Consider the following 25,587-nt stretch of genomic DNA (forward strand, 5'->3'; position numbering starts at 1 on the left):
ACCTGCTCTTAAGCCCTCTTTGTGTGTTGCCTTCCAGCTGTACAGGGGTAGGGAATTGCATCTCCTTGCTGAAGCAGTTGTTTACAGGTAGTGTTTCCACTGAAACACTTGCAGCGCTCCAGTCAGCATCTCTGCTCTCCCTTGTTTTGATTTATTGCCTTTTCAAGTGGGATTAAAAAAAGTCTGTGAGTGAAATCTTGTGTCCAGTGAAGCTAATGGCAAAATTCCCACCGTGTTCAAAGAAATGGGATTTTGCATGGTGGGTACAGTGTGCTGGACTTGAAAAAAGTTAGATTTGATAGCTGGATGTTGCCTCCGTGACCTGATTTTTGCGTGTGTGAGAAGGTCTCCTTGCACTGCCAAAGCTGTGCAAAGAAACCTTGCTGAGTGTGCCAGTGGGACCCAGGTAGCTGCACAGTTTCTCCTTAAAAATTGTGCCTGCTCTTTAACTTGCAAAGTTCTGAAGCTATTGACGTGTATCTGCATTTGCTGTTCCTCCTGGGTAGATGTTTGTCTGTTGTAATTGATACCTTTTCATCCAACGCTTCTGGATGAACAGAGCTGTAAATTGGATGTAGGATCATATGCCTTCTGTGCTTCACCTGTCCTCTATCCTGGATAATTCCTCCCAGACAGCTGTTAAATATCGCCCTGGCACACGCTGCAGACCTGGAGCTGTTCTGATGCTCTGGATCCTGACAAAGGACAGAAGAGCACGCTACAAAGAGCACACTACGCTTTTCTGTGCCAAGGGATGCTTTCAAAGGGAGGTGGGAGCCGAGGCATCTTAAATGACAAATGGTCTGTTTCAGAGATGGGGAAATTATCTAAGATTGTGCCTTTCTCTGAGTATTTCAGTAAGTCTTGTTTCTCTTTGATAAGTCTATTTTCTATGTAGTAAGATTCCCAGTAGCAGGGGGGGGTTGGTATTTATGCCTTGTACAGTTTGCACTGAAGGCACTCGACAAGCACTAAATAACAAAAAACATGAGGCAGAAAAAGACAGAGTGATTGACTGAAGAAGTAGGAGTCCCTCCATGTGTACAAAATAGGGCAGACTAAATTAAATTAAACCTGTGATAAGCAGAGATCTTATATAACTTATACAGTGAGTGGCTTTGATGTTTCTTTGGTGCTGTTAAAAATCGCCACCTGAAAAATGTTTTTATTATTCCACAAGCCTTTAAAATGTCTCTTTATATGTGAAAATAATGTAAGATTTGAGTGTTACAGGCTTACTGCAATAATAAGCTGCCTTTAATTTAAAACATAAAGTTGATTGATTGTATTCAGCAGTGCTAACTGGTATCGTCCACCACTCAGAACGCCAAGTACGATTTGTCATTTTAACACTAATTAGTGATGACTTTCTGTATTATAAGCCATGTAAAGTCAAGCACTTTAACAAATTTTTGGTATTTTTTTCTTCAGGACTAAGAGAAACATTGTTTTAAATCTGAAGAAAACAAAAAAAAAGATAATTCAATTGCACAACAGGCTGCGTGAAAACTATCAGCTCTTATTTTGTCTTGCAGAGAGGAGAGCATTCTGCTTTACCTCATCAGTGCATTAAAACAGGCATAGATTAAAAAAAAAAAATCAAACTCTTTTTGGTGTCATCTCACGTATAAATGTATAAAAGGTTATCAGCTGAACTCAGGAAAGAAAGGCAGGTCATTTGAAAATGAGCAGTAGGCTGTGATTTGCATTTCCTAAAGACAGCTGTGTATGTTAATGATAAGCAGTACGTTAATGAAGCCTTGTGCCCTGGTAAAACCATTTCCTGATGTCAGTCACTGTAGTGGCGTTTCCATTACAGTGCTGTCCCAAAGGTAACAGTTATGACGTGTCGTTTATCAATAGCTTTCCCTGGGTTACCAGCGAAGAAGTGCCTGTAGTGACATAGAGATGTTGTAGTCTGCCCTGCGCCTGCCTCCATCACCCACGCTGGGCAGCACCTTCTTCTGGGAGCAGCCCCGTTACCTCCCTTGGTTGGCTGTGTAAAGAAAAGATTCATGGTTTGGCCTTCATTGAGTATTTTAATGCTTGCCGAGTCACTAACCACTATGCTGTTTTATTGTTTCTTTCAGAACACTAGACATAAAATAAATGTTTATTGAACCTTTGGAGGTCTGTTGATCAATAAAAGAGAAGCTGCATTGAAACCACAGAGGCACTGATAGCTTTTCTTTTCTCTTTCACATTCTCAGGGTTGTCTGTTGTAGGTCTCAGCTGAAGCTGACACTGTTTGTGAACAAATAAAATATATATAAAAAAGTCTGTTCAATTGAAAGTATATTCATCCAAGTATCTGAAAGCTTTTATCCCATGTTCCATTTTCCTTCAGTTCTGTAATTGGGAATTTGCACAGAGTGGCCTTCGCTTATTTTTAATCCAGGGAAGAATAACAATAAAAGACTGGCTGTTTCCTTACAAAGGCTTTCAAAAGTAAGGTCAGGGGGTTGGGTTTCCTTACGCCAGCTGAAAGTCTGACCTGGAAAAGAATGCAAAGATGAGATGGTCAAGTGGCAAGAAATAGCAGAGTTAAAATTACATTTTTATATTCTCAGCCTGCAGAGGGATGAGTCTCCAAAAACATTTTAATGTTTTCCGTATTTTCACTGAAATATTAAAGAAATGCGGTATACAATAGGGAAAATGAGGGTGAATTTGCTTATGTTTGGCACTGAGACAACTCACACGCTTTCCGTGCTGAATTTTCAGAGCATTACAGTCATCACTTCTTATTGGTTAAATCCTACCTCTATTTGTAACCAGTATTTAGGAAAAGGATTCCGATTATCTTATTGTCCCAGATGTATCTTGACAAGATTAGATTTGTAACCATCGATTCAGCCAGCAGCCTTTACTTGTACTAGCTTCCATTCCTCCTCCAGAAGCCTTTTCAAGAGGATTGAACAAAATTTGGGAGGTTTTAGAGGTTTTGTTCAGTTTTGTCTGTTTTGACAGCAGTATTCTCATGGCCTGCAGCTGTGGCAGTAATGGTTTTATAAGCTATCAGCTCTTTTTCTAACCATATATCCTTAAAGATATGCTCAGAAAAGCACTTAATGAAACATTACAGTACATTTGTTTACTGTCATTTATAGTAAAAAGGTGGTCATGGTTACTCACTATTGTAGGTTTCCTTGTGAGCCTCTAAATATTTAAATGAAGTGTAAATCATGTTTAAACTTTAGTAAATGACAGTTAATAGCATCTTCAATGCTTATGTTCTTTAAGGTGACTGTAACAAAACTGTTGCTTGTTCAGAAAAAAGAGAAACCTTTTTTCTTTTTCAGTTTTATGTATGGTGAACTGACAGACAAGAAGACCATTGAAAAAGTCAGACAGACTTTCGACAACTATGAGTCAAACTGCTTTGAAATTCTCCTCTACAAGAAAAACAGTACGTATATATTTGTGTATGGTGTTGGGAGGGATGAAGCATATTTAAAGTATATAATAGACTAAAATAAATTTTCATTTTGACATATGGGTAAATTTGGGGCAAGATTTGGAGAAGAAACAGGTATTTTGGTTGCCACAGCTCAAGAAGAGATCTCTTTTTTCAGGACAAGTGTTCAGATTGCCAAGAATAGTAGTTGTTCCCTGCTGTCTCTAGTCTGACTCCTTCTTTCCAAAATATATTTAGTTTTGAGGATTGTTTCCCTGAAGGGAAACTGACTGGGTTAAGTGAAAAGAAATCCTGAATGAGGTTCCCCCACATCCCTCAGGAAACACCCCCATGTCTGCACAAGTGAGAACCCAGACCCTGACTGCCTTGAGTGGATGCTCCCAGCAGTGTCAAGATGCCTCTGCGGTGTTGTAAACCAGCACGTATGGGCTCTGGGCAGAGTACTAAATTTGGCATATAATGCAGGGTTTAATTAGAAAACCAGGGAATTCTGTAGCTTCATGAGGTGTAGGACCTAAGTCCCTTCCTCTTGGTGGCATTGGGTTTACAGGAGGTTTCCAGAACCAGAGAATATTTTCTTCATTTTGTCTTAACCATGAGTCACGCCAGTCACATTTTTTGTCCTAACATGTATGTGGGTAGTACTACTTATGGCTTATCAATGTTATAGCACATACTAAACAAAATCCGTACTGTTGTGTGGTCTCAGGCTGGGATTGTGCAGTGTGGACATCTCTCCCGGGCTGGCGGTTGAAATTCCTGCTGTTGTCAGTGGAGATGAGTAGTCTCCTCCACTGGCACAGGCCATCTTCCCAAGGTAGAAAGCCAAAACTATCAGATGAAACGTACTCCAGAAAAGCTGGTTCCTCTGCCCTGAGCAGAATGAGTCTACCTGACTGGGTCGGTGGCCTTGTGAAACGCAAGCTAAGAACAATCCTGATGGAGATGTTCTCTTCAGTTTGGCTTTCATTCCCTAGTAGAGGGTGCAGGTCCTGTGGGGCTGGGGAGCTTTCCCCCTGGTTCAGCTGCCTGGAGCCCAGTAGCTGAGGCCATGCTCCCCCCGGGTGAATTTCGGTGCTGGCATGGAGCGCCTTGCTGCGCTGAGGCTGGAGGTTTCCCCAACATGCTGTGGCTGAGGGAAGGTAATGGTGTGCCTTAAGACAAAGCTAACTGTGCCTGGCTGCCCCATTTCACTGGAAACTCATATAAACCTTTCAGGACATTGAAGAGAGCATCCTGGATCTCTTGATCTTGATTCTCTCATCTTCTTGAAACAAACTCACATGCATTATGCTTTACTTCCACTTTCCCTTTTTAGACTAAATCTTTCTGTATGTTGTCCTGGTTTCAGCTGGGATGTAGTTAACTGTCTTCCTAGTAGCTGGTACAGTGCTATGTTTTGAGTTCAGTATGTGAAGAATGTTGATAACACTGATGTTTTCAGTTGTTGCTCAGTAGTGTTTAGACTACAGTCAAGGATTTTTCAGCTTCTCATGCCCAGCCAGGGCACCTGACCCAAACTGGCCAACAGTGTATTCCATACCATGGGATGTCCCATCTAGTTTAGGAACTGGGAAGTGGGGGCGGGGAATCGCCGCTCGGGGACTAACTGGGTGTTGGTCAGCGGGTGGTGAGCAATTGCCCTGCGCATCATTTGTACATTCCAATCCTTTTATTACTACTGTTGTCTTTTTATTAGTGTTATCATTATCATTATTAGTTTCTTCTTTTCTGTTCTATTAAATCATTCTTATCTCAACCCAGGAGTTTTACTTCTTTTCCTGATTTTCTCCCCCATCCCACTGGATGGGGGGGGAGTGAGTGAGCGGCTGCGTGGTGCTTAGTTGCTGGCTGGGGTTAAACCACGACACATGTGCACTTAAACAGTAGGAAATGTCTTCAGATTTCTCCAATTCTGCCTGCTTCAAAGCATTTTAGCCAACGTTTTAATTAAAAAGAGAAGCAAGAGCAGCTCTGAAGTCCAGCTGTTTCTGCAGGTGCCCAGGAGAGCCCTCCAAATGACCTCTTTCAGTTCCTCAAGCATGTGGGATGTGTCTGTTCTTGAGATTTTCTGCTTCTCTGCCTGTTTCCTGTGCAGGTCACCTGGATGGTCCCTCACATTAGGGGAATTCCCTGGGACCGACTGGTGTTGGCTACCTTTGCAGGTGGTGGTGCCCAGCACCGCCATGCCCAATGTCTGTGTGATTTCTGAAGAGGATCCCAGAGACCCAGGGCTCTCCCTGACCCTGGTTTTTCTTATTAACTGGGCTGGCAGCTCCTGCTCTAGCATGGGCCAGTCCTGAACTAAATTCCTTTCTATTTTATTCAAGTATAAGAAGAGGAAAGCCTTCTCTTGGTGACTTTTCTATAACAAACCAGTCGCTTTTTGCTTTGGGTTGTGGATTGTCTGCTGGAGCTTGCTGATGCTTCAGAGATTTATTGAGCTGCAGTTGCCTTAATAAAATCTTCACCTTTGCCCAGATCTCCAAGCCTATACTTTCCATAACTTACACAGGATTACAGAAGGACTTTATGGAAAAGTACTCATATTTCTTTTCAGGCTTGAGTCAGTTCCCATCCATAACATCTGTTGCCAGCTTTCTTCTCCATCACCCGAAGCCCAGAACTTCAACCTCTTGCTAATGCGAATAGGCTGACCTTTTGGTTCCAGTTCAGCAGCTGGTGTGCCCAGGGTTTGCTTCATTTTGTCATACTCTGAGCCTTGTGGAAGAAGGGCCTTCAAGAAACTGCCTGCTTATTCTCCAGGCTGAATATTGGAGCAGATAAAGAAATAAAGAATAGTTATCTGTTGGTATGAATATACTTCTGCAAAATGTAGACAGTTACTCTGTGAAAGGGCTTGTGTTTACCACCTGCAGAGAACCTGCACGGAGCTTGCGGTGCTCTCAGAGCACCCTCCCACCCACATTTTCAAACTGTAGGTCCAGACGTGCTGTGTATTTTTCATGATGTGGCACAACCCTTTTTTTTCTCATCCATTCCTTTATGCTTTTGGCAGAGGGAGATTTTGAGATTTTTCAGGTTGCTTTCTCATCTTTCTTTCCTTTGGCACAGAGATGATCTTTAAGAGCTGATGTTCTCCGGCAGCATCTGTACAACTGCTGACTTCACACACCCCCATGGCGTTTTAACCCAGCTTGCAGGTTTCAGGTTCAGACCTGAAAGTTTGCTATAATTTTCTTCTTTACTGCATTCCCTCATATATAGTCCTCAGCTCTACCCACCCAACTGTTCAGCAACCATGTTAGGTGTGCATATATCTATATCTATGTATGGTAATACTCAGGAAACCTCTTTGCCTGCTTTTGCCCAGATTGCTGCTTCTACAGCAGCAGCCACCTTGCCTCCGTTTTTGATTTTTATCAGTGCTGTTGTACAGGTTATTTTGTCTACTTACTTTCAGAGCTTTTCAAAGGGTGCTGATGAGTTGCTAGGTGAAGTGCAGTATTACTCCAGAGAGCTGCAGCACTCTGTTTTAGAAGTTATGAAAAAAATCTTTTATCTTGGGTTAGCAACCAGGAATTGAGATAATCAAGTAGTCAGCATAATGGCTTTGGAATTATCACAAAAAGTAGTCCCCCATCTCTCCTACTTCTCCAGTTTACTGCTAGCAAGTTACTGGTTTAATCCCAGTTCAGCAATGCTGAATTTTGTTTCAAAACCTTGTGGATTTTAACCTTCGCTGCAGTAGTCGTAGTCCAAATGGGCTTTGTTGCCCTCTGGGCATCTATCCTGCAGTTCCTGGCACAGCTCCCAGATGTGGTGCATTAGAGCAGATTTGGGGGGGCCAGGGATGCCCGTGGCCTGACAGTGGGCAAGCGGCTTGTCTCAATGTGTCAGCTCTCAGGCTGGCATTTAGGCAGCTCAGAAGAAAAGCCATTATGTCAACTGGCTGAAATCACATGCAATCCCAAAGGTAATTAGCTGGCTGTGAAGGCATTTATAGTGCAGTGTGTATAGGTGCAAGTTTGGGAGGGAGAGGACACAGCTGTGGGCATGGAGCTTTGCTGGATGGAAGGTATCTCTGATATTCACATCCCTGCAGGTGAACAGCTTGTTTCTTAGCAAACTGCTTAGTCTTTTAGGATTTCGCCCCTTACAGGGCAGACCTGCATGTACCTGGGGGACTGCCATGTGTGTTTCAGTCTAGGAGGAAACAAGACCAGTTTCAGCTCCTGTGCACCTGCAGGAGCCCTGTGTGAACAGTGAGGATTTACCAAAAGCCATGCTAACCACTCCAACACCGTAGGTGTTTTTTGGCTGTTTATTTGATGAGTGGTAGGATTCAAAAAATATTTTGTGTTTATTTCAAAAGCTAAATAGAGATAACTGCCTTGGGAGAGTGCTCCACTGGTCAGGACAATGAGGAGGTGGAGGGTATGACCTGAAATAGAAAAAGGAAATCAAATCTCCTGATTTGTCCTGATAGGACATTTAGGGTCTATGTCTATGTTAGCTCAGGTCCTCTTAAATAGCATCAAATTTGGAGCATTTGACAGTATACTCCATCTGTTTTGGATCTGATAGCTCCATATTATGTGAAGGAATCAAAGATACCATCCATCCATTTTTTCTCGCCTTCCTACCTTGCAGACACTAAGTTTGTGGACATGCTGGGAAAAAACAAGAGCAAGAAGGAAAGAATAATATATTTTATTTCAGAATGGAGATTTATAAAGCCTCCTGTCTCTGCTTATCATCTAATTAGATTAATGAAGCTGTAAAAATGGGAATATATTGTTTTCCTTTGAGGAGGTAAAATTAAAAGATCTGGAAGATGTAGAAATATTGAGATATGGTCCTAAACTACATGTGTGTTATAATAACATAAATGATGAAGTATTCTCTGTATGGGCTGGGGAAAGTTTGTGCTACACCACAGTTCAATGTTACTTTTTTCTCTGCTTCAGGAACCCCAGTTTGGTTCTACATGCAAATTGCACCTATAAGAAATGAGCATGAAAAAGTGGTTTTGTTCTTGTGCACTTTTAAGGATATCACTTTGTTCAAACAACCGATTGAAGATGATTCAACAAAAGGTAAATATGAAATTTTGCTTTTTGTAAATGATAAAGTACATGCTTGAGCTTAGTCCTGTGACAGGGACATGTCATGCCTGTGATCTGTGTCTTGAATTCAGGAAATGTTGTGACCTGTCAGAGTTTCAATGCCACTCTCCTAAATTATTGCTTAAAAATAAAAGATGAATCACCATGAGTAGAAATTCCCTAACAACGTTTTGCCAGTCACAAGCCTTCCCATCTCTTTGTAATTTCACTACTTCGCTACAGCTGGCATTTGCTAAATATTACATAGTTTTGAGTAATTTTAATGCTGTGTTGTTTGGGGAGACCTTTCTTCTAAGGGACTGGTATCTTCTTTTCAGAAAAAAATAATTTCAGCTCCTTTGTGCTGAGGTGTTGATATTTCCTCCCTTTCTCACTCTTGGAGATGAAATGCAAAAGAAACAGCTATTTGGGTCCTTTATCACTGGTTAGCGATCATAACTGCACGGCAGCAGACGTCATACTTGTTACTTAATAGCTGCTGGTGATGGTGTTTGTTGAGATGTGCCGTGCTCTCATCGCCTAACAACCCATGGCCAGACCCACAGCCTTGCACAAGAGAGAATTAGTGGAGAAAGGTACAGAGGATCTAGCAGCATCCTCTGCTTCGGCTATAAGACGTGTGTCTTGTGTCGGGTTCATATGTGTATTGCTTTTGGTAAAATAATGCACACTTACCTAAAGAAGGGCATTTATGCTACAGCATCCACATCTCGTCTTCTCTTGGAAGTTGCCTTCTGATCATCAATTCCTTGCTATATTTTTCTCTTCACCCTTGGAGAAGGCTTGATTTCTCAGCGAGAGCCGTGTGTACTCTAAGCCATCTTCTTTAGAATAAACTTGGTTTACTTGAATGCAAACAGGATTTAAACTAATTTCCTATTAGCTAGATAACACTTATTATATGTGTTTGGACAACTGAAAAGTGCATTTGTAAAGGCAGACGTAAAATAAACCAAAAAGCCTCTGTTTGGACTAACAGCAAATATGAGAATTCTTTTGTCTAGAGAGTATTATCCATAAAGTTATAAGATCCTGATACAGGAATACCTTCTCAGCCATCATAAGCTTTACTGCCTCTACAATTTAGTTAGCAACCTGAAAATGTTCCTTTACTTCACTTTCAGCTCCATAACGTGGAGTTCTGCCTGGAAAGAATCTGAATTTTTTAAGATAAATGCCAGTTAATTGAAAGGACTAATTGTAGAGGTCTGAAGGCATGGGACTGGCTCCTTGCTGTGTTGTATATAATACATAGTGGGATCTCATCAAGGAAAAAGCCAGTCTTTGCAAGGATTGTCTTGCAGGATTTCCTATTTGATGCTTTCTTGGGGGACTGAGATGTATCTCACATGGAACCAGCCCCCAACCCCCCCCCCCCCCCCTTTCCCCTGCTCTGCCCCACTTTCCACAGTACAGGGTTGCATTGAGGAGTGTGTGGCTGCAGCAGGACAGGGAAAACGTATTGAAGGTGGCTCCCAAATGCAGAAATGATGAATGTTGCCTCCTTTGGATTCTTGGCCTGGGAGATTGGTACTCTGCTGCCTTCCCTGGGGAGGCAGGGATGTGGGGGGTGGGCTGAGCTCTCCCCATCCCTGTCTTGTGGCTGAGGAGGAGAAGAATCCACCTGACATCCATTATAGGAAAAGTATATGTTCCCATAGGAAAGAGCAATAGCTGTGAAGTGCGTAACTTGTATACTGCTGTTCTCCAGTGAAGGGTACCATTGGTTAAAATGCCAGGTATTAACTATGAACATTGCAAAATATTGTCGTCAGCAACAGGAGAGGTTTGACTGCACGGTTAAAAAGCACTTACTTCTGTCAAAGTCATACTTTAAAAAAAACCACCACAATGCAAAACACAGCAGAAGTCAGTACAGCCACATCTCTCAAGTGCCTTTAAGGCATATGATTGGAGTCTTAAGAATTTGCTTAGGGTGCTTTGATTAGAACATTGATTAACATTGATCAATACATCCAACAAGCTCCATAATTACAAATGATTGACCCGATCTTTCTTCTACTTTTGCATAAATTAGAGCTTGTCTTTTGTATGCTTCATGTAAAAAAATCATATTCAAATATTTGCACCATTTTACTACAGGGATGGGAAAACAGCACTGTTGCATTACCCTTTGTGTCTCAACTGGGTGGATATGCGGGATCCCACGGCACTGGGATCACAGCGTTGTTTTGTCAGTTAGTGCTATGAGAGATGCATAATTCATTGTCCTTGCAGATAACATTACAATGTGCTTAGAAGCTGTCAGGCCACTTTCTTTTTGAATTACGAGATTGGTAAACATATACATTACAATTTGGTGGAGAATTTTTAAACTTTTGTAAAAAGCATTTCAATAAAATACTGCTGTTGAGTGCTGGGATTTGTCACTGAAAGGGCTATTTTTTTTTCTTTTTAAAAGAAGGATTTTTCTTCAGAAATTCTGCCAGGACCATGCAATACATAATACATAAGTAACTGTGGTGCAGATGAGTTACTGTCTATTACTTATGGGAGCAGTAAATTTGAGATAAAAAATTCAAGAGAAATAAAATATTGATGCCATTATGCAATAATCTCTCTGTACCAATATATTCTGCACTGTTCGAAGGTATGTTGCTTTGTTGTGAAGCTTCAGTATATCACGCTCCTACAAGGTACAAGGATTTGGTATTTAAATCATAACGATGGGTGTATTTACACTGCAGGGTGTCTGTGTGTCCTGGCTTCTGGAAATAAATGGTTGGGTTTGCCAGATCTGCTTGCGGTGACTGCAACGCACTCAGCATCTCGTGTAGACCTTGCAAGGGAACAGCGGTTTTGGGGGACAGGGAGCAGTGCCCCGGTGCTAAGGATGCAGAACTGCTCGGAAGTGTTGAGGAGTTTGTATTTGTGAAAACAGGACGTACAAATAGAAGAAAACAGTTGTCTTGCTACAAAGCACATTGCAAGGGAGAGGAGGGATTTTTTTCCCTGATACGGGCTCAAAAACATGCTTGTTTACAGGCTCAGTACAAAAAATATAGTTGACATCACAGGGACTAGCCCCATGCGAGCAAGAGGAGTTAGGTCTGGGGCACTGCGACAGATGGTGTGTGTCTCTGCTTACCTGTGGGCTCACCGTTTGCTGTGTGTTAATGCTGTCAGAAAGGAGGAAGAGGAGGAGGAGGGGACTTTGCTTGCAGGAGGGCGTAAAAGCAGTGAAAAATTTTCCCAGGTCGCCCAGGAGACTGTGAATTTGTTGCAGTCCAGAAGGCTGTTGAAACTTACTGGACTGAAAGCAAGACTGGAGAAAACTGATATATAAAAGCTACCTTCCTCTAATAAAATATAGTGGCAGAGATCAAAAAACCTTGTTTTCTGAGAGGGTACAGGTGGTTCGACACTGAAGATTTGACTGACTTGTTTTCTTGTTACCCATGCTGGTATCTATTACCACTGGGCGATGTGTGGGAGACCTATAATGTATAGCAATGTAACAGTGACCAAAAAGTACTGTTGTATCCCTGTAAATGGAAAATGACTTAAAAAGTGTCTAACCATGCAAAAGTGTAAAAAAAAAAACAAAAACAAAAAAACCCCACCAAAACAACAAACCCCAGCATCTCAAGCAGACGCAGTGAAGATGATAATGGAAGGAAGCATCAGCCACCTGGTTGACATGTTCACCCCTGGGTGGAGATGCCATGGGCAGTTGTGCAGGTCTGGAGGGGAGGGACAGCACACTCCATTGAGTGGGTTTGTGGTTTGTAGTGCCTCAGCTCCTGAGTCAGTGGCTGGATGAGCTGTGGATGGTGGCAGTGTGGGAGAAGAGGCGTGAGAATTAGTGATGGGGCAAGAGATGCCACAGGAGATGATGGCTGCACTTGGTGGTCACTGGGACAACGGCTTATTTTCCAGTGAAGGAGCTGTGCTATGTTCGTCTGGTCTCTTTTTCTTTCCTTTTCCTGCTCCTGCTCCTCTTTGGTAATATGAACATTTGTCTGATCTGGATTCAGTATCAAGCAATAGGTCCTACCTGTGGTGGTGGAGGGCCACATCACCAGGTGTCCTGGCTGAATGCATTACACAGCAGAGGTGGAAGGCCATTACAATCATATGAAAGACTGTATTATGTATTTTCTTCCAGAGAATAAACCCCAAGGAATCTTTTTTATTTTTTTTTTTTATGTTTGTACCATTGTAGGGTCACAGTTGGATGCTTTTATCAGCTTGCTGTGCTTTTATTCTGTCTTTACCCAATGGCCTTTTAAAAACATCTGAAGACTTTCAATCCCTCCAAAGACACACAGTGGTAATAATCTTATGTTTATTTGTCAGAAAAAAATGAAGCCATTTTTCTGGGCCCTAACTATTAGAAGAGCAAATCGGGCCACTTAAAATGTTAATGCCATTTGAAGCCAGGAGTGCTGTAGATTAGATTGAACTGAAAGTTTAAGGATAGAAAAAAAGACTGGCATTTTTTGGCTAATAGTGGAATTTCACCTAGTTGTGCTATGGCTTTATTCCCTTTGTTATCATCAGTGAAGAAGAAATGTGGCCTCTGGGTAAACTTGCAAGTTTTTTCGGCTTGGATTCTCACTGGTTATCTTGAGTCTCTTCTGAGTGAAATATCAGGCTTGTCACCTGCTGGAAGTGACTGGGAAGGTCTGGTGAATACTGATGGGATGCTGAATTAGGATGCAAAGTTGTGTTAATGAGGCCCGTACAACCCAGGACTGTGTGCTGTTAACAGATGGGATCAGGAGATGGCACAACAGTATCCCGAAGTTGTTGGGGTTTTTTTCGGTTTCGGTTGTGTTTTTTTTTTTTCCCCTCACTTGACAAAGCCAGACTTTGATAATCAAGACTGTCTGGGACAATGCTGTAATGCTTCCAGTGATATAACTCTTTATGGTTATATAACTCTATATAATGATACAACTCTATCTCGGAGTGTGACAGGGCTATAAAAAGTGTAGTAGTTGCCGAAATACGCACTTATGCTTGCTAATCCTTGCTAAGCCTATAATTCTGATCCTTTTTTATCTTTAATAAGTGCAAGTTATTAAGCATATATAACTAGTTGCACATGGGAACTTTTTTCCTTGATGGGGTATCAATCCTGGTGATAATAGAAGAAGTGGGTGGAGGGATTAGAGCATGAAAATGAGGTTTCTACCTTTAGCTGAAGCACAGTGTACCCTGTTGAATACATCACCTTGACAGTAATCCATAACAGTAATTTAACAGGTCACAATTTGGATATCCTTACCATGTTTTTATTGCGCTTTACCATGGCTGTAATAACAAGGGTCTCGGTGCTATAGAGACCCACGTGTTCTGGTGCTGTTTTCTATTGCTCTGATCTGAAGAGTTTTAACCCCCAGTGCCTTCAGGCACCAAGGAGATCACCTCCGTCTCTCCGTTCTCCCCTGGGTCTAGAGTGCAGCATCCAGGGACACCTGGGCCTTGAGAAAGGACTTTGTGGGGGATGACAAGAGAAGTGATCATTTGCCAGGACTCCAGGTGGGCTTCCTGCATCAAGAATAGACAACTTGGAAGAATGATGCCAAGATACAGTCTCTTGGGATTTGAAACCATCCATTTTGGATGGGCACAGCTTGCTAGTAACCAGGAAGACCTTCTGAGGTCGCTTTGCTCCTGTTCCTGCAGGACAAGCATCCCTGTTACTGTCTTCAGTGACATGCTGCTGGCACTTTTAGCGGAGACTGCAAAGGCTGAACAGTCATGAAGAAGTAGTTGTGTCCTAGGGGTGACGCTCTGAGGCCTTATTTCTGCCCTCCCCTCCTTCTTGCTTTGTTGTTAGAGACCCACCATGATGAAGAGAATTTCCATATCCAGGGCTGTTTAGTTTCCCTCACAGAAAACAAGTACTTTTCTGAATCTGGTATTGCCTTTGGAGGCCTTTGTGTGCTCCATCAGCAACCCACAATGCACATTAACTGTCCGTAAATTTCTACAAGTTGAATGTGCAATGAAGAAGAAATCCCATTGAAATCAAATCTAACCCTGTGAGAGATTGAATTAAACTGGAGATTGATCTTTAAAGCAGTAACTGTAGATGGTTATACTTTCTATGTAGAAAACTGAACACTCGTAAGCCATATATAAAATAATAAGTATTAATAGAGTTAGAGAGTTTAAGAGTCTAATCTGTATATCACAGGGCATTGCATTTCACTAAGGTAGTCCTCTGCAGAACCCATGAACTTGTGTGTAACTAAACCATCACCTCCAGACAAACATCCAGTATTGATTTAGAAGTCTGAAGAGACTGAGGATCCACCACATTCCTTCATATTTTTCTTACTTTTTCATTACACTTTTGGCTTTAAAAAAAGTGTCATATTTAAATTAACCTGGCTTCAGCTTCTTGCGGTGCCATCTTATGCATTTTTTTCCACTGTACTAAAAAAGTCCCATTAAGGCACTTACACATATAATCAAGTCATCGCTCTACCTTCTTTTGATAAAGTAAATGAGCTGAGCTCCTTAAACGTCTCTCTAGCCTGAATTTGGAGGTCTGGTGATAGCAGATACACAGGCATTTTAGCTGCACTTTCATCCAGCTCATTGGCAGCAGTAGGAATGAAGCTGTGGCGGCATGGATTTCTGCCTCCCGGGTCCCCAGTCACTTTCTGTGGCCAGTATTGTAGCCAGGTGGGTTCACAACTAACTCCTCAATGTTGCCCATTGCTCAGCCTCTCCAAGCCTAGCTCTTACCACTGTATATCCAAGGAGTAGGTGACTTTTTGCCAAACATGCTGAAATTGCTTATCTACTAAGACGTCTGGATCCTTTTCAGGACTGTTCTTTGCTAGGGACGTTTGTTTCCCCCCTCCTGTGCTGGAGATACAATTTGCATTGCTTTTGCCTAGATACCTGATTTCCATTTAAAACACATTTTAATGGCACATGCCTGGTTATCAAGCACATCATCCTGCATGACTGCCCTCACTACTGTTTAACATTCCTCTAATCTTCCCGTCATCTGGGCATTTTATCAGTCATTTTATAATGACTTTCAAACCATCAAGAAAAGCACTGAATAGAAGGGGACCTGTCCGCTGGGGTCCAGAAGGCTCTCAGTAATAATTTTTTTACTATTTTCCACTACTCCTTGTTTGATATCTGCCAGGTAGCAAGTTCTTCATCCATTTAACCTGTAATTTACTGAACTGCGTAGTCTCAATATTTTGTCGAGAGTGTCACACAGTGTCAATTTAGTGAAGATTACCGTACACGAGGATTTGGCCAACCTGTGGCTCTTGGGTGATTCAAATGCAGCACCGGGATGAGGTGATGTTATGTGATGAGTACTGTGGCTGTGCTGATTTGGGAGCTATTGGGTCCTTGGCTGCAGGTGGGAGCAAACCAGGGGCAGCCACTGAGGTTGTCATCAAGTCAATGGTCCACATTGCTGCCCAGCCCAGCCCAGAAGGGGAGCACTGGTACTGGGAGCTGCCCTGGCTTGTGCCTCTCCGCCGTACATCATACATATGCTGTGGCTCCAGCTGGCCGTTGCATTTGGCTTGCAGCTTGTTCTGTCAAGGCATTTGGCCGTCTTCCTGAACCAAATTTATACTCTTATCGAATAATGAAATCAACATTGTGGGGCATTTTACATCGTTCCGTATTGACAGACATTCATTATGTTCCTTTCCTTTTTTATTAAACGTATTGAAACTCAGATCATCTTTCCTCTCATTTTGCCTGGCACTGAGATCAAGCCGAGCAACCTGTAATTCCTTGGGTCAGCCTGTTTGCCCTTTCTGCATATGGGTGCAGAAAGGCTTTTGGTCATACTCTGGGAGTTCTTTAAAAACTTCATTGTTACTGTAATAAATCTAGCCAGAGAAGGATTTTTCCCATATGTCTTCAGCTTTCTGAGTCCATTCTCATAAGCCATAATTTCTCATTCACATACCTACTTGTTCCCTCTTTCTTCCCATCCCTGTGTGCTTTATTGTACGCTGCTTTTTCATTTCTACATTCCTTTTGACCCTGAGCCTTTGGCTGGTGTAGTCCTTTTTCCTTGACCATTGAATGGCACCATCTTGCTATCTGACGAACTCCTAACAGCCAGTTGACTGACATTTACAGTACTTAGTCTTTTTTTTGTTTCTTTCTTCCCAAAATTTGCACTTGATTTTATATAGTTATAGGAAATAAGTCCTTGGTGGTCTGTGTGCATGCATAAAGTTTAGCTTTAGTTACAGAAACATGAAATTTAAGAAGTTGTGCACTGTAAATTTACAGCTATTTCAGAATTAGATTTAAAAATATGTTGTATACCAAATGTAGCCTAGTGGTGTATAAATTTTAGCACTTCTCATCAGTAGATCTCAAAATGGCTTGCAAAGTAGGTCATTAGCATTATCTTCATTTTAAGGAGAAGAAACTGAAGCTCAGAGAAGTAAAGTGATATGCCCAAGATTACCCAGTGATTCTTCATCCGTTTTGAGCTCCCCAGTAGTTGCAGGGGGTGGATGGTAACTGGGAATACAACACTGAGCAAGATCAGAGGTCAGATGTAAAAATTATCCCAAGAGTGCAGTGCATTATCAGACAGTGGAATGCACAGAATTTCAAATCGGGAAATTTATCCTAATATTTTGAATTACATTTGAATAGAGTCTGTGGTTCTTCAGTCTGTAAATAGTTTTACTGCATCATGGGAATGATTGAGCTTTGTTTGACTATTATTCTGTTTATCCAGGAATCCCATTTATCCTTCTCTCTCTAACAAAGCAAAACTAGGATGATTAAGTTTTTCAAAGAGGCAATGAGCTCTTCCAGCCATACTTTACCTGCAGTAAAGAGCAAACAGCCAGCCATTGCAATGATTTTACTGTCTGAACGTTTAGAAATAGTTGAGATTTGTAGATGCTAACTATTGATGCAAAAGGATGATCCATGTTATAAATTGAATTCCAAACTGCCTATCTCTGAGTGGTGCTAGCTCTTTGCTTTTGTGGGTAAGTCATAGAGTATATATTATTTAAGCATTCTGTATGGTAACTGTTTCGTGCTCCACAGTGAGAGGAGAAGAACAACCTTCCTGTGGTCTGGAGGTGTTACTTACACTCCTGCAGGCAGGAATCAGCACGAGCATTGCTATAATTGCCCTTTGTGGTTGTTTTTTATACAGACTATCATTCTTGACCCAAGTGTTTTCACTGCAGTCTAAGATACTGTTACACTGATTTAAAAGCCTTCATTATTTCTGATCCTTTTAAGACCAGACAAACCTTGATAAAAAGGTTAATTGCAACCCAGCAGAGCTACACTAATGTTTTATTAGGGGGAACTAGTCATGTCTAGATTTTTCAGAGCAAGTGCACTATAAAGAACATTAACATCTCGCCTTGAGATTTTTAAACTCTTCATAAACTCTGATGTATGAATTTAGCTTTAAAATAACATAATATAGTTTATGAACTAGAGGTTTTTTTTCACTGTGGCTGCTCGCTAGGTGGCTAAATCCATATTTGGACCTGTACACAAATCCAGTCACAGAGATAGCAAATTTTCAACTCCTGATTAAATTATGGGGAGAATTTGAAGGGTTTTCTCACTTGCAGATACCTATATTTGAAAATATTTGCCATTACCTTTGAAGGCAATGGGTAGGCCTATTGACTGCTGAGGTTTGTACAGGGAAGGTGACTTAAGCACTAGTGGACCCAAAGTCTTTTTTGCTCATTTGCCTGTGCCTGGGCAAGGACTTCTCCCCGGCAGAGGGAACTGCCCGGGTCTGTCCCAGTCCCTTGGCAGGAATGTCCGTGAGCGATGGGCACCCGGACTTGCTCCTTGGTGTGGGAATGCCATCAGGACGCTCACAGTTTTGGGTGGAGTCTAACCAATTCTCTGCCGGCTTTGTGACCTCGGGAGGAATCAGAGGGATTTAACGGTTTTGTCTCCAGATGGCCATTAGGAAACAGTGATTCTGTCCCATCACTTCCAGCATCACTTCTGCGTGGGGAAGCCTCCCTTGCTGCACTTTCTTTGGATAGCTTTTACCCTGGTCCTTTTTATGCTCTGCCATACACTACAGCAGCATCTTTGACCTGGATGACATTTCTTCTTAGAAAAGGCAGCAGGGGAGAGGAGCGTGTGTTGGAGATGGATGAGACTGTTTGGGTACTGGATCGATCTGCAGGGTGTATTAATGGGAAGGACACTGGTGACCAGAAAGGCAGGGAGAGAGGTCCCTATGGTGGTGTAAGAGTGTGGTTTGCAGAAGGTTCCTTAACACAGAGTAAGCAGTGAGTGTGGCGGTGGAGCTGTTAGGAGAGCAGCTGCTGCAGAGCTGTTCCCATCCCAGCTGTCCAGTATAAACACAATGATTGATTCAGGATCTCGGGAAGAAAGATGTGTGGGCATAATACTACTCTTGTTGGAGGAGTAGCTGATGGAAAAGCACATGCTGTAGTGAGTAAGAGGTTTCGGGTAAGATCGTTTGGACTTTCTGACAGGGGAGGGATGATAGGATCAAGTTCTAAGGTGGAAATACCATTTCCCCCTTAGAAACCACATAATTTCTGAAGTGGTATATGAATCTAGGGAGTGGCTGCGTGGGCATCTTCAACTCATCTGGAAAGCTTTTCCCCCTCTGAGGAGGTGTTCAGGTGCTCTGTCTGCTTCACTTCACTATTGCCTACCGCCCTTCCCCTCCCTCAGGCATCCTGGCACAACATTAACAGCTTCAACTCATTTTGTAGCATCTAAGGTTTGAAAGAAATACCAATTTTTATTTTTTTTTAAATTAATTTAATACTCCTTTTTTTTTCTCTTCAGAGAAACCTTTGGCTCAGCTGTTGTGTGAAGAATGCCACCAAGTCACCCCTGGCTCAGTTAGCCCCACAGAGAGAGGGCTGTCAAATTGGCAGTCCTAATTAGAGCAAGAGATGTGGAGAATATTTTGTGCATGTAAAATATTTAATTGTGACTAAAACGCATGGAGGAAGAAGAAAGGTGCATGCTTGGAAGGACAGCATTATAGCTGGGACAAGGCAGAGACTAGTTTAGATCATGTCTGTCATCATGGTTGTCTTCTTCATGTCATATTTTCATAACTGTATGGGGTTGTTAAACCTGCATCTTCAATTTATTGAGAATGCAGGAATTTTGAGTAATGGATATGAACAGGGATATACTTTGCTAGGCTACTGTTTAAGAACAGACCCTTGTTTTGAATCATGAGAATGAATGCAGATCATGAGGGGTTTTTTTTTTAAAGCAGGGGTACAAATTCTTCTGGTTTTTTTGTCCATGAATCAGAAAGTAATTAAAGAGGACAAGAGGAAAAAAATCATTTTATGTGTATGTTATTCCAGAATTTTCCATTTGAGGTAGTTAACATCTTCCTCTGAAATACCCAGTTTAACTTCTTGTAAGGAGAAGCAGCTGCTGGCCCGATCTGCTGTGTGATCTGATGATGTTGCCTTTGTTCCTAAGAATTTGAGTGCAGTGGTGCAAGTTCAGGGTATTATTTTTCAAGTGGTGCTGTGGAAGAAAGACACAATCCAGCTGAGCAGAAGAGAGCATCAGAAGTGTCACTTTTTCTCACGAGTACTTTTTTTCCCCTCTTGCACCTGCTATTTGTGCTGCTCCTTTACTCCTTCCAGACTGAAAATATCTGTGAGGACAGGCGGTCACTAATACATGGGATAAAATTATCGTTCTTTTCAAGTCTCTGTCTATAGAGGAAAAGAAAGGAGAGAATCGTTTGAAGAAACATTGACAGCAGTAGGCAGCTATGCAAATTTTGCTTGGTCTATTTAAACATACACATTGGTTTTAAATATAATTCTGAACTTATCTAGTCTACAACAAGGTCAAGAAACAGAGAAATGTACCCTGTACAGATTATTTCAGACACGAGGCAGCCTGTATACATTTTCACCTTCCCACTCATACCCCAGGATCTTGCTGTTGCTGTGTTTTTTAATTCTCTTGGGTTGTAAATAGGAAACAAAAGAACTTGTTACTTTTTCACACTATTGCAGATGGATAGATTGGAGCAGGTAAAATAATGCCGGACTTTATGCTGAATTAGAAAAAAGTCATGTTAGCATATTCTGTACTTCCAATGTCCAGAATCATGGGCTTCACAGGGCTGGAAGAAATGTGAAAATGTGAAGCCTCTAAATGAAGCTGGAAGGGTTTTTGCAAAACGTCTGCTCTAGCACAAACCAAAGCTTTGGTCTTGGTGGAGAAAGGACATGATGAAATGGTTTTCCCTGTGAAAAGAAGAGTTCAGACCAGATGAGCAGAGAGGTAACCCTGAATGCTAAAACGTATGGCTTCTTTCTTTCACATGACATTAATGTTCTCACCAAGGTGGAAAGGGAGTATTTGAAAAAGTCATAGTTCTTCCTTTCTTTTTTATTTTTACAGCAAAAGGATTGCTGTTTGGTGTGTGTCTTACCCCTCCAGCTCCTTGTGGCACATCTTCCCCAACTTCCTCAGGCTTTCTGTATTTGTGGTTAATGCTGAACAGATGTTCTTCTTACCTAAGATGATGACAAGGGGTTTCTTAGCAGTTTTGCTTTTATAACAGGATAGGCATTTTTAAAAGCCATATTTTTGTGACTGGGATCTCTCAGCCTGTGAAGCACCATGGGAAAGGATTTCTAGAGAGTACATGAAGCCATCTCCTATCATCGCCAGCCCCTGACTCTTCTCCAAATCCTTATCTAATTGCTGTACAGATCAATGCCCTAAACCTCAGAAAATAAAGTAAACCTTGAATCATTAACCATCAGAAAGGTCACAGAATGGTTGAGGTTGGAAGGGACCTCTGGAGGTCATCTTGTCCACCCCCCCTGCTCAAGCAAGGCCCCCCTACAACCAGTTGCCCAGGACCATGTCCATACAGCTTTTGAGTATCTCCAAGGATGGAGAGTCCACAACATCTTTGGACAACCTGTGCTAGTGCTTGGTTACCCTCACAGTAAAACAGTGTTTCCTGATGTTCAGACGGAACCTCTTGTGTTTAATTTTGTACCCATTGCCTCTGGCCCTGTCACTGGGCACTGCTGAAAAGACCCTGACTCCGTCCTCTTTGCACCCTCCCTTCAGGTATTTATATACATTAATAAGATCTACCCTCCCTGAGCCTTCACTTCTCCAGGCTGAACAGTCCCAGCTCTCTCAGCCTTTCCTCAGAGGAGAGATGCTGCAGTCCCTTAATCATCTTCACGGTCCTTTGTTGGACTCTCTTCAGTATGTCCATATCTCTCTTGTACTGGGGAGCCCAGAATTGGATGTAGCACTCCAGGTACTGGCCTTACCTGTGCTGAGTAGATAGGAAAGGTCACCTCCCTTGACCTGCTGGCAATACTTTGTCTAATGCAGCTAAGGATACCATTCGCCTTATTTGCAGTGTGGGCGCATTGCTGGCTCACGTTCAACTTGGTCCACCAGGACCCCCACGTCCTTTTCTGCCAAGCCGCTTTCCAGCTGGGTGGCCCCCAACGTATATCGGTGCATGGGCTTGTACCTCTTTAACTACAGAACCTTGTACTTCTCCTTGTTGAACTTCATGAGGTTCCTGTTGGTTGGAGTAGCTGACAAAGCTGAGATGTGACAAATGAGGAGGGCGTTCGGGACTGAATCCAATAGTTTGGCTGTGGTGGTTTTGGCTTTGCTGAGCACCTCTCCATCACTCTCGTATCAGCTCTGTGGGGCAGGGTGACAAGCTAAAGCTTGGGGACTGGCCCAAATTTGTCCCTATGGACCACAGGGAAGCATCTTGCCAGGGGAAGAGGACACTGAGTGCGTGCATGTGTGTGTGTAAGTACCTGCCCAGGGTCTGGAGGTGCATGACCACCTTCCCGGAGGAGAGCTGCTCTTTTTCTCTGGTTCTTGCAGCGTGGTTGCAGCACGCCAAAACCAATCAGCTGGATGCACTGTGGCCTCCAGCAATTATGAGAAATGTCGGGGCAGAGCTGTCACGATGCTGTTACCATGCTCACTTGCTCTTTGAAATCACTGGATAAGAAAGGTAAAGAACAGTTCTGACTTTCGTCTTAAAGCTGTCTCCTTGCCACAGTTTTATAGACAATTAGGAAAAAGAAAACCACAAGTATATTTTCTAGAAATTAATAGTCCATGCTCGGATCACTATGGTCTCTCTTGACCTTGTTTAATACAGAAAGTGCATGTTCCTAATTGAATATCCCTGTAAGCTCGAGAAGCATGAAGCATATCTGAAGTTCACATTTAAGGTTCAGATTTGAAAAGTTAATAAAATACTTCTATTTTTTACCTTTTCCCAGTGCATTTTTAATGTGCATTTTTGAGGTCATATATAAATAGCCAGACACAAATGGTTTGTGCTGTGCTGGTGGTGTATCGTGGTATTGAGATCCGTTCTGATTGCTAAACGATGAACAATGGATTTACATTTGCGTGAATGTGATATATATGTGGTAAATTGAAAAGCCAAACTGTGAACGATTTTTTTCTTGAAGTTTTATTGTATTGTCTGTTCTCTGCTCTTCATTTTATCTACCCCAGGGCTTCTCTTAACTTTCCAAGTCCCTGACTCCTATCAGACAACAGGCGTTTAAAAATAAACCTAGCTAAAATGGAAATGTTTCCTTTCTCAGATGTGACATTTTCCCCAATTTTCAGCTACTCAGCATTCAAATTAAATGAAAGTAAACCCTTCTCCTGAACCCCTTTCCTGTCCATAAGTTGTTTGATATTTTATACACACCCATGTAGTAAAATAGCAGGTTATACCTGGCTAAACCAAATGTTGAGCATCTCCTTCAGTGCTCTTGGGGAGGCATTTCCTTCCTGCAGATATCTGGATTTTCAATTTTCCTGCTTAACACCGAGGTGCTACACTGTTTAAACCCCTGGCGTTTTCTTTGCTACTGCTGATCTACCTCATCCCTTGACATATCCACGCCAGCTGTCACATTTGGGCGTTTTTCCAGCAGGAATGACTTGATGACACGTTCCCGGGTCGGTGCTGCTGTCGGTAACAAACTCTGATTGATCCTTTCTGAACGCTGGAGAAAAAATTCCCCAGGGGTGGCCCAGTGTGTGGGTCTCAAGCTACCATTAAGGCAGCTTGTTTATCATTAGTTTAACAGCTAAATGTATTTCCTAATGCCATTTAAAATCTAGTGCTTAATCTTTCTTTAAAGTCTTAATGATACTTTTTTTTAGTCTGAAGCATTGCTGTTGTTGCAGCCCTGAATTTTGCTGATTTTTTTTTTTTTTTAAGTTTTAGTTTTGTCCCAGAAGTCTAGTTGGGGCAAGAAACAGTGAAGACTTAAGGATCAGACTTTTGCGGCTGCTCCAGTGGCCCTGAATCAGCAGGAGTCTTTCTGTAGCTGGGGAGGATTTTACTTCAGCAGGATTTGCTGGGAAGCCTTTGCATTAACTTCAGTGGCTTAGATTTCAGCAGCAGAGTAACTCCCCAGAAGGCTGAAGCACAATGTGATCCCTCTAACACAATGTCTCCAAAAGGCAGAAGAAAGAACGAGCCAGAGCATTTTGATTTTACTCAGATTTACTTGTGGTTGCCTTGAAGCAGCGGTATTTTTCCTCTTTTGCAAGGTCTTTAAGCCTGGAGCCTGAAGCTGTTCTGCGCAGCAATTTAGAGAAACTATTCAAGTCTGAGACGAAATATCAGTGAACACGGAGGAGATTTACTAGTGATGAATAAGGTCCGAGTACTTCTGACACGATTTCCTTCTTTCCCGCAGGTTGGACGAAGTTTGCTCGGTTGACGCGGGCCCTGACGAACAGCCGGAGCGTGCTGCAGCAGCTAACGCCGATGAACAAGGCCGAGGTGGTGCACAAACACTCCCGCTTAGCCGAAGTAAGTGGGACAGACATGAGCAAGCTCCCTTCGTAAGGCAGGAAGAGGTGGGGGGAAGAAATCCCTAATTCCCATTAATAAATAATATTTTTAGAGGAACATATTTCCCAACTCTGATTTTTTTTTTTTTTTCAACCTCTCCTCTGCTCATCCTGAAGCAGCACTGTGTGCCAAGCCCGTGTTTCTGGGACAGGTCATGCTCTTTCAGTCACAAAAACAGTCTCCATAGGTCACTTTTATTTACATGGCCCTATTTCTGTGCATGCAATTCTCAGTTTGCTGGTTGTTGTTTAACTTGGGGTGCACAGTGTACACCTCTACGTGCTGTCTCACAGCAACGTGGAACCAGACTTGATGTCTTTGAGCCCTGTGGATCGTTGATTTCTCTCCCAGGGAAATGGGATTGTTTGAGAAACCTCTTCGGAAGTATCCCTGTCTGGGTCCCTGGGGTTGTACAGGCACACTGACTACTTTTGTACCTTAACCTGAACCTGTCTTGCAAAGTCATTCCTGCAATATTTTGCTCATCATTTTTTTCTTCAGAACTGATGAAATGAACTCTTTGGCAGGTTGCAAACATCTCCTTAACAGTGCAGATGGTGCAACAAGTGAATGCCTTCAGGTTAACTGATGAAACGGAGGTACTGCTTTCATGTTCATGTCCGTTGGTAATGAAAAATACACAGGTCAAAAATATGTGGGCTACTGAAAATGACAGCTCTAGCCACCTTGTGCCGGAGAGCTTGTCCTGGGTTTGATGCTAAGAACTGGTAGCAGCTTTAAATGGTTTTTTTTTTGGTTCCCTTTCTGGTTTTAGTAGACTTTGATAATAAAAACTCTATTTAAATTAAAATCAGAATGGAAACCCACAGTTTTCAGGAGTTGTCAGTGTGATGTTTTCCTTTGAATTATCCCATACCAATAGTTTGGATGACTGCTGAGTTACTCTCACATCTTGCTTTTCTAATTTGTGATATTTCAGTGTTCTGTAAATCCCATTATATCCATTACTGGTTTACAATCATAGAATCATAGAATGGTTTGGATTGGAAAGGACCTTAAAGATCATCTAGTTCCAACCCCCCTGCCATGGGCAGGGACAACTTCCACTAGCCCAGGTTGCTCAAAGCCCCATCCAACCTGGCTTTGGACACTTCCAGGGATGGGGCATCCACAACTTCTCTGGGCAACCTGCTCCTGTGCCTCAACACCCTCACAGTGAAGAACTT

At 42.3% G+C, this 25,587-nt stretch overlaps 1 protein-coding gene across 1 annotated transcript in view; it reads left to right on the plus strand.

Annotated features, from left to right (window-relative positions):
- KCNH5 (potassium voltage-gated channel, subfamily H (eag-related), member 5) overlaps positions 1-25,587 on the plus strand; it is a 159,725-nt gene that overhangs the window by 17,128 nt on the left and 117,010 nt on the right. Inside the window, exons 3-5 of the mRNA XM_010584153.1 lie at positions 3,303-3,409; positions 8,350-8,478; positions 24,243-24,358. Of these exons, the coding sequence (XP_010582455.1) occupies positions 3,303-3,409; positions 8,350-8,478; positions 24,243-24,358 (352 nt within the window). The remainder of the gene's footprint in view (positions 1-3,302; positions 3,410-8,349; positions 8,479-24,242; positions 24,359-25,587) is intronic.

This window comes from Haliaeetus leucocephalus, unplaced genomic scaffold, assembly GCF_000737465.1.
Source record: "Haliaeetus leucocephalus isolate CR32 unplaced genomic scaffold, Haliaeetus_leucocephalus-4.0 Scaffold944, whole genome shotgun sequence".
NCBI lineage: Eukaryota > Metazoa > Chordata > Aves > Accipitriformes > Accipitridae > Haliaeetus > Haliaeetus leucocephalus.